Here is a 17,820-nt window from a genome sequence, read left to right as displayed (position 1 = left end):
GGAGCAAGAGCGGATATCGAAGAGACCCTAGTGAGAGCCTCATCTATAATGGAAGAGCTGAACCCCCATTTCCTAAAGAATGAGGACATCTCTGATGACCTGGTATGGCACATCCTGGGCGCAGATGCGGTGTAGACGGAGGAATTGGAAGTAGGGGAATTCACTATAATACTGCAACAAGGGAATGGTCATAAATAGATATGACCTATTGTTTTTATAGAAATATGGTTGTACAGTGATGAAAACTCAACTGAATATTCCAAGATATTTGAAATATAGGAAGGACAGCAAAAAAATGAAAGGAGATTGAGGAGCATGGATGATAAAGATCCTGGAATTTGAATTATTTTAATTAGAGCTATGAAGCAGCAGGGGACAGAATATATTAGTAGGAAGTTATGTTTTGTAGGCTTCTCAAAAGTGGTCATTTATTTATTTGCCTCGGTACTCCACAATTTGAGATTTGCAATAGAAAAAATGGCATGTGGTTCAAGTGCATATAGTCAGATTTTAATAAAGGCCATTTTTATACATTTTGGTTTCACCATGTAGAAATTACAGCAGTGCTTATACATATTCCCCCCATTTCAGGGCACCATAATGTTTGGGACACACCAATGTTATGTAAATGAAAGTAGTCATGTTTAGTATTTTGCTGCATATCCTTTGCATGCAATGACTGCGTGAAGTCTGTGATTCATGGACATCACCAGTTGCTGGGTGGCTTCTCTGGTGATGCTCCACCAGGCCTGTATTGCAGCCATCTTTAGCATATGCCTGTTTTGGGGGCTAGTCCCCTTCAGTTTTCTCTTCAGCATATAAAAGGCATGTTCAATTCGGTTCAGATCGGGTCATTGACTTGGCCACTCAAGAATTGACTTTCATTGGCACAACTTTGGTCCTCATGTTGATAAACAGCAATAAAAGTTTCCAAAGGTGATGGAAAGACTGGAGGAAAGACTAGATGCTGAGATCTCTCTTATACCTGCATTAAAGAGGCATTTAAACATACCTAAACAATTACAAACGCTTGTGAAGCCATGGACAGGACTATGTAAAAACACAGCTGTAATTTCTGCATGGGGAAACCAAAATGTATAAAAATACCCTTTAATAAAATCTGACAATGTGCACTTTAACCACATGTGTTTTGCTTTCTATTACGAACCTCATATTGTGGAGTACAGAAGCAAACAATTAAATGATGGGTCTTTGTCCCAAACATTATGGAAGGCACTGTAAGTATGATTGCACCTATGTATAATAAGATTTTTACTGTACTGTATGCAAAAAAAAAAGGTAATTTCATTGTGCCTAGGTACCTATGACAATAAAGGTACCATTGAAGGGATCAGGTTTAGGTTGATGATGATATGGATGCCCAGGAATTTTGATGCAGTTGACAGTTTCTGCAGTAGCCCCCTTGATAAGGACAGGATTGTGTTCATCTTAGGCTCTCTTCTCACGCCTGCTCCTTGTGTCAACATCCAGTTATTTTCTCGTGCTGACATTAAGAGCTAGCTTGTTCTTCTGATACCATGACACCAAATTCCCAATTTCTTCCCTGAACTCCATCTTATCATTGTTGATCCAGCTGACTATGGTGGTATTCTTGGGCACCCAGTCACGGGTGTACAGGGGGTGGAGCTGGGGACTCGGGACACAACATTTCTCTTTGCTCAATAGTTTAACAAAATACAGATAGCTGGCTGAACTATAGCTATGAGAAGTGTTACCATCGAAAAAGTACTGAAGATGTATGAAGGTAGACAAACCTCCAGGGCCTGATCAGATATATCCGAAGACATTGCGGGAAACTCGAGGGGAAATTGCGGGAGCCCTTGTTGAAATTTACGTGTCATCCTTAAATACAGGAGAGGTGCCGGAAGACTGGAGGGTGGCAAATGTTATGGCTGTTTTCCAGAAGGGCTGCAAGGAAATTGCTGGGAACTATAGGCTGGTGACCTTAACATGTGTAGTTGGAAAGTTACTAGAGAGTATTGTGAGAGATAGGTTAATCAGGCATTTGGATGGGCAAGGGCTGATCAGGGATAGTCAGCATGGTTTTGTACTTGTGAGGTCGTATCTCACAAATCTGATTTTTTTTTTAAAGACATGATCAAAAAGGTTGATGAGGGCAAAGCTGTAGATGTTGTATACATAGATTTCAGTAAGGCATTCGACAAGGTTCCACATGGTAGGCTGCTCTGGAAGGTTAGATCGCATGGGATCCACGGAGAGATAGCTGAATGGATAGCAAATTGGCTTCATGGAAGGAAGCAAAGGGTGATGGTGGAAGTTTGCTTCTCGGACTGGAGGCCTATGACTAGTGGTGTGCCTCAGGGTTCGATGTTGGGCTTGTTACTGTTTGTCAACTACATCAATGATTTGAATGATAACATACATGGCAAGGTTAGCAAGTTTGCCGATGATACAAAAGTGGGTGTTTTTCCAGATAGGGAAGGTGGTTGTGAAAGATCACAGCAGGACCTGGATCGATTGGCCAGGTGGGCGGAGGAATGGTTGATGGAATTTAAAACAGAAGTGTGAGGTGTTCCATTTTGGGATGTCTAACAAGGGCAGGACCTACACAGTAAATGGTAGTCCTCTGGCAGGTGTTGTAGAGCAGAGGGATCTAGGAGTACAGGTGCATGATTCCTTGAAGGTCGAGTCGCAGGTAAATAAGGTAGTCAAAAAGGCTTTAGGCACATTGGCCTTCATCAGTTAGAGTATTGAGTATAGAAGTTGGGAGGTCATGTTGCAGTTGTACAATAAGTTGGTGAGACTGCATTTAGAATATTGTGTTCAATTCTGGGCACCATGTTATAGGATAGTTATCATCAAGTTTGAAAGTGTTCTGAAAAGTTTTACGAGGATGTTGCCAGGACGAGAGGGTGTGAGCTATAGGAAGAGGTTGAGTAGACAGTGTCTCTATTCCTTGGAGTGCAGGAGGATGAGGTGTGATCTTATAGAGTTGTACAAAATCTTGCGAGGAATAGATCGGGTAGATGCACAGAGTCTTTTACCCATAGTAGGGGAATCGAGGACCAGAGAACATAGGTTCAAGGTGAAGGTACACAAAAATGCTGGAGAAACTCAGCGGGTGCAGCAGCATCTATGGAGCGAAGGAGATAGGCAACATTTTGGGCCAAAATCCTTCTTCAGACTGATAGGGGGTGGGGGGAGGCGGGGAGAAGAAAGGAAAAAGGAGGAGGAGCCCGAGGGCTGAGGGAGAGCTGGGAAGGGGAGGAGACAGCAAGGGTTAACTGAATTGTGAGAATTCAATGTTCATGCCACCAGGGTGCAGACTACCCAAGCGGAATATGAGGTGCTGTTCCTCCAATTTACGGTGGTGCTCACTCCGGCCATGGAGGAGGCCCAGGACAGAGAGGTCGGATACGGAATGGGAGGGGGGGTTGAAGTGCTGAGCCACCGGGAGGTCAGGTTGGTTAGTGCTGACCTAGCGGAGGTGTTCGGCGAAACGATCGCCAAGCCTACGCTTGGTCTCACCGATGAAGATCAGCTGACATCTAGAGCAGCGGATACAATAGATGAGGTTGGAGGAGGTGCAGGTGAACCTCTGTCGCACCTGGAACGACTGCTTGGGTCCTTGAATGGAGTCGATGGGGGAGGTAAAGCGACAAGTGTAGCATCTCTTGCGGTTGCAAGGGAAATTGCCCGGGGAAGGGGTGGAGTGGGAGGGAAGGGAAGAATTGACAAGGGAGTTACGGAGGGAGCGGTCTTTGCGGAAGTCAGACAGGGGGGGAAGATGTGGCGAGTGGTGGGGTCACGTTGGAGGTTGGCGAAACTGACGGAGGACTATCTGTTGTATGTGCTGGCTAGTGGGGTGAAAGGTGAGGACCAGGGGGACTCTGCCCTTGTTGCGAGTGGGGAGGATGGGGAGAGAGAGCAGTGTTGCAGGGTATGGAGGAGACCCTGGTGCAAGCCTCGTCTATAGTGGGGGAGAGGAACCCCCCGTTCCCTGAAGAATGAGGGCATTTGCGGTGCCCTGGTGTGGAACACCTCATCCTGGGAGCAGATGCGGCGTAAGGTGAAATGGAAAAGATTTAATAGGATCCGAGGGGTATCTTTTCACACAAAGGGTGGTGGGTGTATGGAACAAGCTGCCAGAGGAAGTAGTTGAGGCCGGGACTAACCCATCGTTTATGAAACAGTTAGACAGGTGCATGGATAGGACAGGTTTGGACGCATATGAACCAAGCGCAGGCAGGTGGGACTAGTGTAGCTGGGAAATGTTGGCCGGTGTGGGCAAGTTGGGCCAAAAGGTCTGTTTCCACACTGTATCACTGTATATGTCACTCTGTCTAAGTGATTTTTTTGTCCTTTTTATTTGAGTCATGCTGGTATTTGTTTCATGGTTCATCTCATTTCACACGTTCTAGGCGGTATAATATCTGCAATGTTTAAGCTAAATATAAAATTCATTTTGGTTCAGGACGAAGATGAAGATACACCAGTTGCACCTGATACTGGAGAAAAGAAGATTAAAGTTCCTAGCATTGAAGATGTATCTGACTTTTTTGCCAAGCAGATAATTGAGTATGTATTCAAATTTTTCTTGATTACTGTAGAGAATTTTAAGAAATTGCAGCGAAGCACCTTATGCCATGCTGTCCAATTAGCTGAGTGCACATTTTATTGACTTCTAAAAGTACCGTATTTCCCGGCAATGAAGACGCACCTGCTTCGAGGACGCACCCGCATTTTGAGTTGCTAAATTTTGAAAAATGGCTGGCAGGACAGGATCAAGGGTTTGGTTTAGTCCAGGGGTCGGTGACCTTTTTTGTGTAGGGGCCAGGACCCATGTTTGTGATAATACATTCCAATAATACATAGTTTTCACGTGTTTTTCAATGTTTTCTGCAATTTCCAGATCGCCTGCATTCCCCCGAGACTTGCTACAGTTCCCAGATCCCTCACGTCCCCGGGAGTTGCTACAGTTCCCAGATCCCCCGTCCCTGGGACTGGCTGCAGCTCCCAGATCCCCCGCATCCCCCCGAGACTTGCTACAGTTCCCAGATCCACCGCGTCCCCGAGACTTGCTGCAGTTCCCAGATCCCTCACGTCCCCGGGACTAGCTGTAGTTCCCAGGTTGCCTGTGAGCCCCGGGACTGGCTGTAGCGCCCAGGTCGCCAGCCCCGGGACTGGCTGTAGTGCCCAGGTTGCCTGCGAGCCCAGGGACTAGCTGCAGTTCCGCTGTCCGGTCCCGGGGACCGCTCGCAGCCACCCGAGTTACTGAGTGAGTAGCTGGCATAATCTCCAACCCCCTCCTTCTCAATGCTCCTGCCCTCCCCGCAACTTTACTCCTGCTGACGCTGTGGAAGGAACTCTTTTTCCCCCCCGCAGTGGTGCTGTCCTTTTACAGCCGCTGTACTGAGGGATAGCCAAGTTTATCTTTCTTGGCCAACAATCTAATCTTCGGCCTCCAAGACGCAGGTACATTTTCGGGCCTTATTTTAGGGTAAAAAATAGCGTCTTCATTTCCGGGAAATACGGTATATGAATTGCAATTTGTATATATTTAAAAAATTAAGACACAGTATTTTTTGTCACACTTGCTCTAGATATCTATAAGCAGAAAATGTTTTAATTTGCACGCAGATTTTAAAAACAAAAAACTACCTCCAGGTTACAAATGTGATACAAACATCCGTCAATGAAAATAAATTTAACTTAACTTCCCTTAAATATTTACCTTCATAATATGTTTATGGTAAACCATGGAACATGAATAACATCTGGTGGTGGGCCTGTGAAGCATCCTTGGTACAACAGAAAGAACATTTGCCTTTACTAATTTATATTAAGAAAGTTCATCAAGTTTTGAAAAGATGTTAATGATTTAGGCTGAGACATTTTTGGCTCAAAAATAACTCAGTTATTTCAGTCTTATCGAAACAGAACTGGAGTAGCCATCTACAGTGTGGCTGCAAGAGCAGATCTGATGATAAGAGCCCTGTGGCGAATAATTCACCAATCCTGTCCTTTGCCTACCAAGTTTTAGTCAGGAGTGCGATGGAATGCTTTTCACTTGCCCAGACGAATGCAGCTTCAACAACACTCAAAGCTTGACACCATAGAAGCCTACTTGAGAGGCATCCCATCTTTAGTCGGAGGGCAGTGAATCTGTGGAATTCTTTGCCACAGAAGACTGTGATATATTTAAGGCAAAGATGGATAGATTCTTGATTAGTACAGGTGTCAGAGGTTATGGGGAGAAGGCGGGAGAATGAGGTTAGGAGGGAGACATAGATCAGCCATGATTGAATGGCGGAGTAGACGATGGGCCGAATGGCTTATTTCTACTATAACATGATCTGTTACTATGCACTCATTCCACTGCCAAAGCACAGTGGAGGCAGATTTGTACCTTCTACAGGATATACTACAACTCACCAAGGCTAATGAGACAGCCTTGTGTATGCCCATGACCTCTACCAACTAGAAGGAGAAGAGCAACACCAAGTGGAGAGTTGCCTCCAAGCCCCACCTCGTACAGATTTGGAAATATAATCCTTCACCATTGCTACAGAGAGAACAAGGAGGGAAGAGACAAAGACTTTAAGATTTTTGCCTTCCATCACAGTGAGGAGGTGCCTGGTGAACTCACTGTGGTGGATGTTAAATTTCTGTTTATTGTGTGTTTTTGTCATTTTTATTATATGTATGACTGCAAGGCAATAAAATTTCGTTCAGACCGAAAGGTCTGAATGACAAAAAATAAAATTCAATTCAATTAACAATATAACAATATAACAATTACAGCACGGAAACAGGCCATCTCGGCCCTACAAGTCCATGCCGAACAAATTTTTTTCCCCTTAGTCCCACCTGCCTGCACTCGTACCATAACCCTCCATTCCCTTCTCATCCATCTGCCTATCCAATTTATTTTTAAATGATACCAATGAACCTGCCTCCACCACTTCCACTGGGAGCTCATTCCACACCGCCACCACTCTCTGCGTAAAGAAGTTCCCCCTCATATTACCCCTAAACTTCTGTCCCTTAATTCTGAAGTCATGTCCTCTTGTTTGAAATTCAATTCAATATGGCAGGCAGTGGCAAGTGGAGTGCCGCAAGGCTCGGTGTTGGGGCCGCAACTGTTTACCATATATATTAATGATTTGGAAGAGGAAATTAGGAGCAACACTAGCAAGTTTGTGGATAACACAAAGCTGGGTGAACTGTGAAGAGGATGTTAGGAGGTTGCAGGATGACCTGGACAGGTTGAGTGAGTGGGCAGATGCATGGCAGATGCAGTATAATATAGATAAATGTGAGGTTATCCACTTTGGTGGCAAAAACAAGGGGGCAGATTATTATCTCAATGGGGTTGGGTTACGTAAGGGGGAGGTACAGCGAGACCTGGGTGTCCTTGTACACCAGTCACTGAAAGTTGGCGTGCTGGAATAACCATATAACCATATAACAATTACAGCACGGAAACAGGCCATCTCGGCCCTACAAGTCCGTGCCGAACTCCCTGCCACAGAGGGCAGAATAGCACGCAGTGAAGAAAGCAAATGGAATATTGGTCTTCATAACAAGAGGATTTCAGTATAGGAGTAAAGAGGTTCTTCTGCAGCTGTATAATGCTCTGTTAAGACCACATCTGGAGTATTGTGTACAGTTTTGGTCTCCTAATTTGAGGAAGGACATCCTTGTGATTGAAGCAGTGCAGCGTAGGTTCACGAGATTGATCGCAGGGATGGTGGGTCGGTCATATGAGGAAAGATTGAAAAGACTAGGCTTGTATTCACTGGAGTTTAGAAGGATGAGGGGGATCTTATAGAAACATATAAAATTATAAAACGACTGGACCAGCTAGATGCAGGAAAAATGTTCCCAATGTTGGGCGAGTCCAGAACCAGGGTCCACAGTCTTAGAATAAAGGGGAGGCCATTTAAGACTGAGGTGAGAAAAAACTTTTTCACCCAGAGAGTTGTGAATTTGTAGAATTCCCTGCCACAGAGGGCAGCGGAGGCTAAGTCACTGGATTGATTTAAGATAGAGCTCTAGGGGCTAGTGGAATCGAGGGATATGGGGAGAAGGCAGGCATGGATTATTGATCGGGGACGATCAGCCATGATCACAATGAATGGCGGTGCTGGCTCGAAGGGCCGAATGGCCTCCTCCTGCACCTATTTTCTATGTTTCTAACATCCTGGAACTTCCTTTATCTCTCTCTGCTCCTCCCCCAACAGAAAGTGGATATGCCCAAACTTCAAGAAGAACAGCAGTTCAATAAGTCAGCTCACTCACTTTCTCAACGGCAATTAGGGATGACCAATTAAACACTGGTTCAGCTATGAAGCACACGTCCCTTGAATGAATATATATTTTTAAACTATTCTCCTTTCTGAGACCCTGGCAAAACTATTTGTTTTGGGTGGTTATCTTTATTATTGCTAATATATTGGGTCTTGGTTTGATCATTCATAAAACAAGAACACATAGCATTCCACTCAGCTGATATGACTGTGTCATAGCCAATTTTTTTTATCGCTCTTTGTCAATGTAATAAGATATCTCTCATCCACCGCAAACTTCCTGCTGCAGTAGAGTTAAACTACTGGACAAATTGTTTCATTAGTGTGATATTATCAATGGATCTTTGTGATTTTAGGTGCGCTAAACAAGATGTTGATGATGAATATAGTATGCGAGCGGGAATGAAAGGTTCACAGTCATATTATGCAGTGGCCCATGCAGTAACAGAGAGGGTGGAGAAACAATCTACTCTCCTAATCAATGGATCACTTAAGCAATATCAGGTAAGAATATATGCATATTTTGGTTCCCACATGTAATTATGCAGGAATATTTTCGTTGTTTTTTTACTTCCCATACACTTTCTTTGAAAATTAGGCCAGATAAATAAAAAAGAATGGAGAGCTACATATATTGGCGAAAAGGGTAATGTGCTCATTTTTTGAATAAACTGGCAGCATCATTTACTATATAGGTCAATGTGCAACCATCAATGTTTGAGCAGCAGTCACAAAACTATGATGCAACAAAATTCAGTGTCTTCGGGGTCTGAAATTTAAGGGAACCAGGGCCAGCTGTTTGGCAGTTTTCATTGCCATGTATTTTTGTCTCTCTACTTGCCAATATTATAATCAAAAACAAAATACTCCAGTTCTAGAAATTTGAAAAAAAACCCAGTAAATGTTGGCATTACTGAGAGAGAAACAAAGTTAATATTTCAGGTAGGCTTTTTATGTCTACCTTTGGCCAGAGCCATTGATTTGAAGTTTTTTCTGTCTTCCTAACTTACTTATTATTTCCAGTATTTTTATTTTTGAATATTAGAACGTTATATAATTTTTTACATCTAAATTGTTTCTAATGTAATAGGGTGTTAGATAACCCATGTTTTTTCATGAGGATTTGTCAGTTATAGAAGGTGATTAGAAAAAGTTGACAAACTGGAGTAATAGCCCTGTCCCACGGTGCGAGTTCATCCCAAGAGCTCTCCCGAGTTTAAAAAAAAATCAAACTCGTGGTAAGCACGGAGAATTAACGTAGCGGGTACGTCGGAGCTCGGGGAAGTCTCTTAGCGCTAACGGCAGGTATTCGGGAAGACTCGCTAACGGCAGGTAAGCACGGGAAGACTTTTCAACATGATGAAAAATGTCCATGAGAGCCCCGAGTACTGACGAGTGGCCATTATCGTAAATCTCCGAGTTCGAATCGGGGATAATTCTAGGAATGAACTCGTACTGTGGGATATAGGTTTAACCAGGAGACAAAAGTTACTCTTTCATCTCAATTTCTATCTTTTTTTTAAAGTTTTGATTTAATTGCAGTTTTATAAATTTGTTTCGGACTTGAGGCCTATGTTTAAAAAACTAAAACTCTGATGAGAGTTTCATGTACTTTAGATTACAATCCAGTTTTTCATTATTGCTATAGATGCATGAAAATCCAAGTGTATCTGAATAAAATTGAAATTTGAACCCATATATTTTTCAAAAACAAGTTTCAACTGGTTACCTAATACCACCTAATATTTTCTTCTGTAATCTTCAGGTTCAGGGACTTGAATGGATGGTTTCTCTTTACAATAACAATTTGAATGGAATTTTGGCTGATGAAATGGGACTTGGAAAGACAATCCAGACTATTGGGCTCATTACATACCTAATGGAGCACAAGAGACTTAACGGACCTTATCTCATTATTGTTCCTCTTTCGTAAGTTTGCTAAAATTGCTATGTTCTATTTTGTGTACCACTGTGAACTGCTTCGTATTTTATTTAGTTTATGAGGAATTGTAATTCCGTATTCTCTACCATGGAAAGTAGTGGAGGTTAAACATATTTAAGGAGGAATCAGGTGTAGTTATGGCTAAGGAGAGAAAAGAATATGGGGAAAAAGTAGGGGTAAGAATTTGAATGTTCATACCGAATGGCATATTCCTGCTCATAATTTATTTGTTTCTATTCTGAGGAAATATTGCAATTATTTTCACTCTTCACGTTGAAATTGCAGGCTTCTCTCTGACTGGGACAAATGGGCCTCCAAAACTGATCATGTTGTATCAAATCTTAATTTTCTTCTTATTACTTTACTCTTAAGATTCAAGAGAGTTTATTGTTATGTGTCCCTGATAGGACAATGAAATTAACCATATAACCATATAACAATTACAGCACGGAAACAGGCCATCTCGGCCCTACAAGTCCATGCCGAACAAATTTTTTTCCCCTTAGTCCCACCTGCCTGGGATCCCAAATTCTTGCTTTTCTTCAGCACAAGAGAACATAGTGGGCATGACTACAGAACGGACCAGTGTGTCCATATACCATTATATAAATATATACACGCATGAATAAATAAACTGATAAAGTGCAAATAAACAGATAATGGGCTATTAATGTTCAGAGTTTTGTCCGAGCCAGGTTTAATAGCCTGATGGCTGTGGGGAAGTCGCTATTCCTGAACCTGGTCGTTGCAGTCTTCAGGCTCCTGTACCTTCCACCTAAAGGTTGTGTGGCGATGAGTGTGTGGCCAGGATGGTGTGGGTCCTTGATGATACTGCCAGCCTTTTTGAGGCAGCGACTGCGATAGATCCCCTCGATGGAAGGGAGGTCAGAGCCGATGATGGACTGGGCAGTGTTTACTACTTTTTGTAGTCTTTTACTCTCCAGGGTGCTCAAGTTGCCGAACCAAGCCACGATGCAACCAGTCAGCATGCTCTCTACTGTGCACCTGTAGAAGTTAAGAGAGAGTCTTCCTTGACAAACTGACTCTCCATAATCTTCTCAGGAAGTAGAGGCGCTGATGTGCTTTCTTAATAATTTCATCAGTGTTCTCGGACCAGGAAAGATCTTCAGAGATGTGCACGCCCAGGAATTTGAAGCTCTTGACCCTTTCAGCCATCGACCCGTTGATATAAACAGGACTGTGGGTCCCCATTCTACTCCTTCCAAAGTCCACAATCAGTTCCTTGGTTTTGCTGGTGTTGAGGGCCAGGTTATTGTGCTGGCACCATATGGACAGTCGCTCGATCTCTCTTCTATACTCGGACTCATCGCCATCAGTGATACATCCCACGACAGTGGTGTCGTCAGTGAACTTGATGATGGAGTTCGTACTATGACCGGCTACGCAGTCATGAGTGTAGAGTGAGTGCAGCAGGGGGCTGAGCACGCAGCCTTGAGGTGCTCCCGTGCTGATTGTTATCGAGGCTGACACATTTCCACCAATACGAACAGACTGTGGTCTGTGAATGAGGAAGCTGAGGATCCAGTTGTAGAGGGAAGCGCAGAGACCCAGTTCTGCGAGTTTGGTAACCAGCTTGGACGGGATGATTGTATTAAATGCCGAGCTGTAATCAATGAATAACAGACTGACATATGAGTTTTTGTTGTCTTAAGTGGTCCATAGCAGAGTGGAGAGCCAGTGAGATCGCATCCAACGTTCATCTGTTGTGGCGGTATGGTCGGATTAACCACAGTGTGGGCGAGGGATAGAGCGATAGGCATTCTTGATGGTGGTGTAGCAGTGGTCGAGGGTGTTTGGCCCTCTGGTGCAGCAGGAGACATGTTGGTGGAAGTTGGGGAGCGATTTCTTGAGGTTTGCCTTATTGAAGTCCCCAGCAATGGTGGTAAATGCCTCTGGGTAAGACGTCTGGTGTTTGTTGACCACGGCGTGCAGCTCCTCCAGTGCCAGACGGACGTCTGCCTGGGGTGGGATGTAGACCGCGGTCAGGATGATGGAGGTGAATTCCCTTGGGAGGTAGAAGGGACGGCACTTCACCGCCAGATGTTCCAGGTGTGGAGAGCAGGAGTTGGACAGGACTGCCACGTCTGAGCACCACGCTGAGTTGACCATGAGGCAGACGCCCCCTCTTCTCCCTTTCCCAGATGCCAGTGTATGGTCCATACGGTGGATGGAGAACCCTTCAGGCTGGACCGCTGAGTCTGGGGAGCTGGGGGTGAGCCATGTCTCTGTGAAACAGAGCACAGAGCATTCCCTCAGCTCCCTTTGATAAAGCAGCCTTGCCTTTAAGTCTTCCACTTTATTTTCAAGAGACTGTACATTGGCCAGTAGCATAGTAGGGAGAGGTGTTAAAACAACAAGATTTGTTTAGGCCTCTTTATTATCTGTATTTACATTTTCTTGGGATTATGTATTCAAATCCTTTGCTTTCTCTGTTTAAGAAGGAACTGCAGATGCTGGAAAATCGAAGGTAGACAATGCTGGAGAAATTCAGCGGGTGAGGCAGCATCTATGGAGTGAAGGAAATAGGCAACATTTCGAGTCGAAACCTGAGTCTGAAGAAGAGTTTTCGACCCGAACGTTGCCTATTTCCTTCGCTTCATAGATGCTGCCTCACCCGCTGAGTTTCTCCAACATTTTTGTCTACCTTAGCTTTCTCTGTTCATCCAAGTTATTGGTATGTTTCCATTGAATGGTCTAGAACACAGTACAGCACAGGAACAGACCCTTCGGCCCACGTTTGTGCAAAACATGATACTATTATCTACCTGTACATGATCCATATCCCTCTATTTCTTGCATTTCCATGAGCCTGTCTAAAAGCCTCTTATACACCACTATCATCTGCCGCCACCACTCTGCGCAGTGCATTCCAGGCCACCACCACTCTGTGTGTAAAAACAAAAAGATGCCCGCACATCTCCATTGAACTTTCTCCCTTTCACCTTATAGCTGTCCTCCACTGTTGGACATTTCCACCCTGGAAAAAGGTTTATGACTGTGTACCCTATAAATGTCTCTCTGTTAAAGTAGACATGTGTCATTGTACTTCATGTATGCAACAACCTTTAAATCTACTCCTTTATATCTTGTCCATAAGTTAATTTATCCACGGTGTTATGTTTCCCTTCTTAACAATGTTCCATCTCTTTCCACCAGACATTTCCCCTCTCCACCACCCGCCATCCCTCCTCCTGGTTCTACATTTCACTCCCCACATTTCTTTCTTATCAGATCCCACCATTTGCACCCTTTGACTTTCCCCACTTTTTACCTCCAACCTTGGTTCCTATTTCTCCCTTTTTCATCCTGACTCATTGTACCAATCAAGTCTTACACATGGATCAACATATCACTTGCTACTTCTTGCCCCACTCCTCACATTTTCTTACTGACTATGGCCCATCTACTCCATCATTCTGAAAAGAATAGTGTAGGAAGGTACTGCAGATGCTGGTTTACACCAAAGATAGACTTAAAATGCCGAAGTAACTCAGCGGCACAGGCAGCATCTCTGGAGAGACGGAATGGGTGATGTTTTGGGTCAAGACCCTTCTGAAGAATAGTCCAGACCCAAAATGTTGTCTGTCCCTTTTCCTTCTTAGATACTGCCTGACCTGTAGAGTTCTTCCAGCAGTCTGTTAAACAATAAATTCTGTATGGGTCACAATGCATCTCATAGGCTGAACTCCAAACTTTGAGGTCTTTGCGACAGTGCTGCACTATCTTTCAGATGAGCCATTAAACTGTATTGCTCTCTCAGAGAAACAAAGATTTCATTACTTTATTTAGAATGATGGTGAGAAAGTTACCTCAGAATTCTGACCTAACTCATCATTCAAATAAATCGGCACTACCATTATTCAGTAATTGTGCAAAGTGAGTCTTCAGTTTTTAAGTGAGTCTGCACTATAAATGTGATTGCGTTGATTGTGAAGCACTTTGGTTATCCAGAGGTCCGAATCTTCAGCTATTTTACATTTAGAATGCCTGCAATTGTTAGACTGATACTTTCCATAGTTTGTCCTCATCTCACTGGCAATCATCTTCATTTTCCATGATACTATTGGTTATTGTTTTCCAGTAGCAATGAAAAGACAAAAAGGGAATAAAATAAAAAAGCACATTCCCATTCCCAGAGCAAAGATTTGTTTCCACATTCGCAGACGTGCACTTTTACAAATAAGCGCTCAATGAACATCTCCAGAATGAGTATACACTGCCCTTCTGGTGTCCTGAATATTACCCCACATACTATCATGTATCCCTAGTAGACATGCAACACTAACAGAGGGACACCCGCAGATGTGAATGCCCACTGAGCAAATATACACATACCCTGTCATTCCGACTGGTGAGTGACCACAACTGATGACTCTGTCACGCCAAACTACCTGGCCGCTTGCATGCACACGCACATGTACGTACAATCACACTTTACATCTGCTTTGTTCTTTGATTTCATGTGACCTCGCGGTCATTGGCCTAAACAGTTCTAATCATAGGGTGCCAGCTTTAAATATTAATTCACGTAGACTACTGTGGTTACTGGCCACATAATGGGTCGTGAGCAGATCCTGGATCCAAATGGTGCGTTTTTATTTAAATAAACCTGTAGATGGAAAAAGTCCTTATTTAGCATAACAAACATCTCATGGAGAATTCCCAAGAACGTTGAGGTTTTGTACCCCACAAAAATAACAAGGGGTATCAAAAGGGTTTCGGCGCAAAACGTCACCTATTTCCTTCGCTCCATAGATACTGCTGCACCCGCTGAGTTTCTCCAGCATTTTTGTGTACCAAGGGGTGTCAAATATAGTTTCAATTTCAACTTTTCTTTGGTTGGGCAAACCACTCCATGGAATTACCTGTTTATAATGGGGACACTTCTCAACTGACCAGGATGCCTCTGCATATTAAAACCTTTGTTGGGAATTCAGACATCAAAACACCCTCCTTTTCCCAATATGCTGGGAGGTGACTCTCAGCAGATGATGTGTATTCATGCATATCCTAGTTCTCGTTCATTTTAAACTGTTTTTTGTTTGTTTTTAACTGGTTTTTACCCCCTTCCCTTGACTGCTGAAGGATGTCCTATGTTTAATAATACCAAACAACGGTTGACATTTTGTTCTACAAAAGTGTACATGTTATTTTCAACTTAAACAAAGTATAGCCCAGACATCTTCCACATACCTTCTGGCTATTACCAATTCTCCCCTGGATGTCACCTGAATGGGATGATAAAGAAGATTTATGGCATGGCTTCTTTCATCGGTTGGGAAGCTACCTATAAAAGTCTGGAGGTTATGTTGCAGCTGTATAAAACTTTGGTTCGGCCACATTTACTTTGTCACAACATTACAGGATCTGGAGGCTGTGGTGAGGGTGCAGGCGTGGTTCATCTGGTTGCCTGGATTAAAGAGCATTAGCTATGGAAAGAGTTTGTCAAATGTTGATTGTTTACTCTGAGTCATTATATGGGTAGTTAGAGTGGAGACACAAGACTTGATTCTGATGCATGATTTCGACCGAAAAACCTCAAACATTCCTTAGAACCTATGGATGCTGCTTGATATGTTCAATTCCTTCAGCAGATTGCTTCTAGTTAGTCGGGGTCATATTCCCAGGGTGGAAATGACAAATTCTTGCTTTAAAGTGAGAGGGCGGAAATTTTTAGAGTTTATGCGGCAATTTTCTTTTGCACAGGGAGTGGTAAGTACCTGGAACGTTTTGTATGGGGAAATGGTGTAAGCAGATACAACAGCACCACAGACACGTGAACATGCAGGGAACTAAGAGATACAGACCATATGCCGATTGATAATGCAGTTTTAAAATGGCATCATGGCTAGCAACGAATCTGACTTGCTGTTTAGTGTGATTCAGTATTTGGTGATTTATTAATTACATTGGGAGTGAAAGATGTTCCCAATTATTATATTGTAGTCTACATGTAGGTTGACAACACCTACTTATTTGAAATGCTGGGTAAGTAATATAATTGTTTTTGAATTGATTGATGAATGAAACCTATCTAATTTATATCTTTTTGTAATATTTAAACATTTCAATTGGTCGTCAATGCTTAACTTTTTTTGTATTTCCCTTTAGAACTTTGTCGAACTGGGTATATGAGTTTGATAAATGGGCCCCATCTGTTGTGAAAATTTCTTATAAGGTTAGTTCTTTGGCCTCAGTGTAGAAAATGTGCAGAATTCCTGATTTTGTGTAGCTTTTGAAACATGTTTATATAGTAATCACATTTTTCTAATTTAATTCCATAGTGTATGCTTTGCGTTTCAGATGAACAATAAATGCTCCTTGCCAGATCAAAATAAAAAATAGGTCATTGGAGGGGAGGAAGTAAAAAGAGTTGCATACTAATGTGCAATTAGTTTTGAATGTTAATGGTGTAAATTACTAACACCAGTATTTTTCTAATTTAACAAATTAGTCTGCAATATAATATGAATAACATATCATTGTGGGCAACAGAGAATGAGTGATCCTTGCTCAAAATTGATTTGACAGGACATACAATATAATATTTAGATTGAACCTGTGAATGTTAGGATAAATATTTTTATGTAGTTAATGTGCATCTATAACTAATTTTGCATAATTATTATTGACATTTTTGGTTCCTCATTAAAAATAGGGAAAATATCGGTGTTTAATAAACAGCAATCTTTGAAATAAAAGTTGGTAGTATTAAGAATGGAAATATTGCTGCACTGATATTTTTTCACAAGGTTGTACTATAATTTGGCTAGTTTATCATTATGGATCATTTTCTTTTGCGCTTTTCTCTCAAATTTCCTGCCATTATACTGGCTAACCCGGCAAGATGTGCTTTATTTAATTGTATTTAAAACATGGAAAGCTGGTGGGCTGCACTACAATGAGTAAACATAATGGAACATTTAAACTGGAGCATTCAATCTACAGAATCTTTGAAAATCGTTGTAAGGTTTGTTAAATAAGACATAACTGTTAGTACAAGGTAATGTAATTTTAATGCAGGTCCAAATGTAGTTATGCACAGTATTAATTAAGTTTGATGAAATACTAGTAAATAACTGTTGGCTTGCTATTCTGATGTAATGTTCATTTGTACTTCAGGGTACTCCTGCGCTTCGTCGGTCCTTTATTCCACAGTTGCGCAGCGGAAAATTCAATGTTCTTTTAACCACGTATGAGTATATCATTAAGGACAAACACGTGCTTGCTAAGGTAAGACAGATTTACCCATCTGATAAACTTTATTTACTAAATGTAATTGTCGGTGTTGCTGGTAAGATTTCTTGCTCATTTTGGGTTGATGTAGCAGCAACTGTCAGATTAATAGAAATTAACCTACTAAATGTATTGGAATTGTTTGGTATTGGTCTAGTGTCATGTGTACTAAGATACAGTGAAATACTTTGTTTTGCCTCTAGTGGGAAGAAGCAGTCGTTGCTTCATAAAACTTTGGTGAGGCTATTGTGTGCATTTCTGATTACAGTTACAGGAAGGATTTACCTTGGAGAGGGTGCAGAAAAAGTTCACCGATAGGTTTCCTGG

The 17,820-nt window shown here is 42.4% G+C and overlaps 1 protein-coding gene across 5 annotated transcripts in view; it reads left to right on the top strand.

The window, feature by feature from the left end:
• smarca2 (SWI/SNF related, matrix associated, actin dependent regulator of chromatin, subfamily a, member 2) overlaps positions 1 to 17,820 on the top strand; it is a 119,222-nt gene that overhangs the window by 51,109 nt on the left and 50,293 nt on the right. For all 5 annotated transcript variants that reach the window (XM_055632814.1, XM_055632813.1, XM_055632810.1 and 2 more), the window contains 5 exons: positions 4,457 to 4,560; positions 8,651 to 8,798; positions 10,060 to 10,223; positions 16,369 to 16,435; positions 17,380 to 17,490. In XM_055632814.1, coding sequence (XP_055488789.1) covers positions 4,457 to 4,560; positions 8,651 to 8,798; positions 10,060 to 10,223; positions 16,369 to 16,435; positions 17,380 to 17,490 — 594 coding nt within the window. The remainder of the gene's footprint in view (positions 1 to 4,456; positions 4,561 to 8,650; positions 8,799 to 10,059; positions 10,224 to 16,368; positions 16,436 to 17,379; positions 17,491 to 17,820) is intronic.

Source organism: Leucoraja erinacea, chromosome 3 (genome assembly GCF_028641065.1).
Source record: "Leucoraja erinacea ecotype New England chromosome 3, Leri_hhj_1, whole genome shotgun sequence".
NCBI lineage: Eukaryota > Metazoa > Chordata > Chondrichthyes > Rajiformes > Rajidae > Leucoraja > Leucoraja erinaceus.
This window is presented reverse-complemented; position numbering and strand designations above follow the sequence as displayed.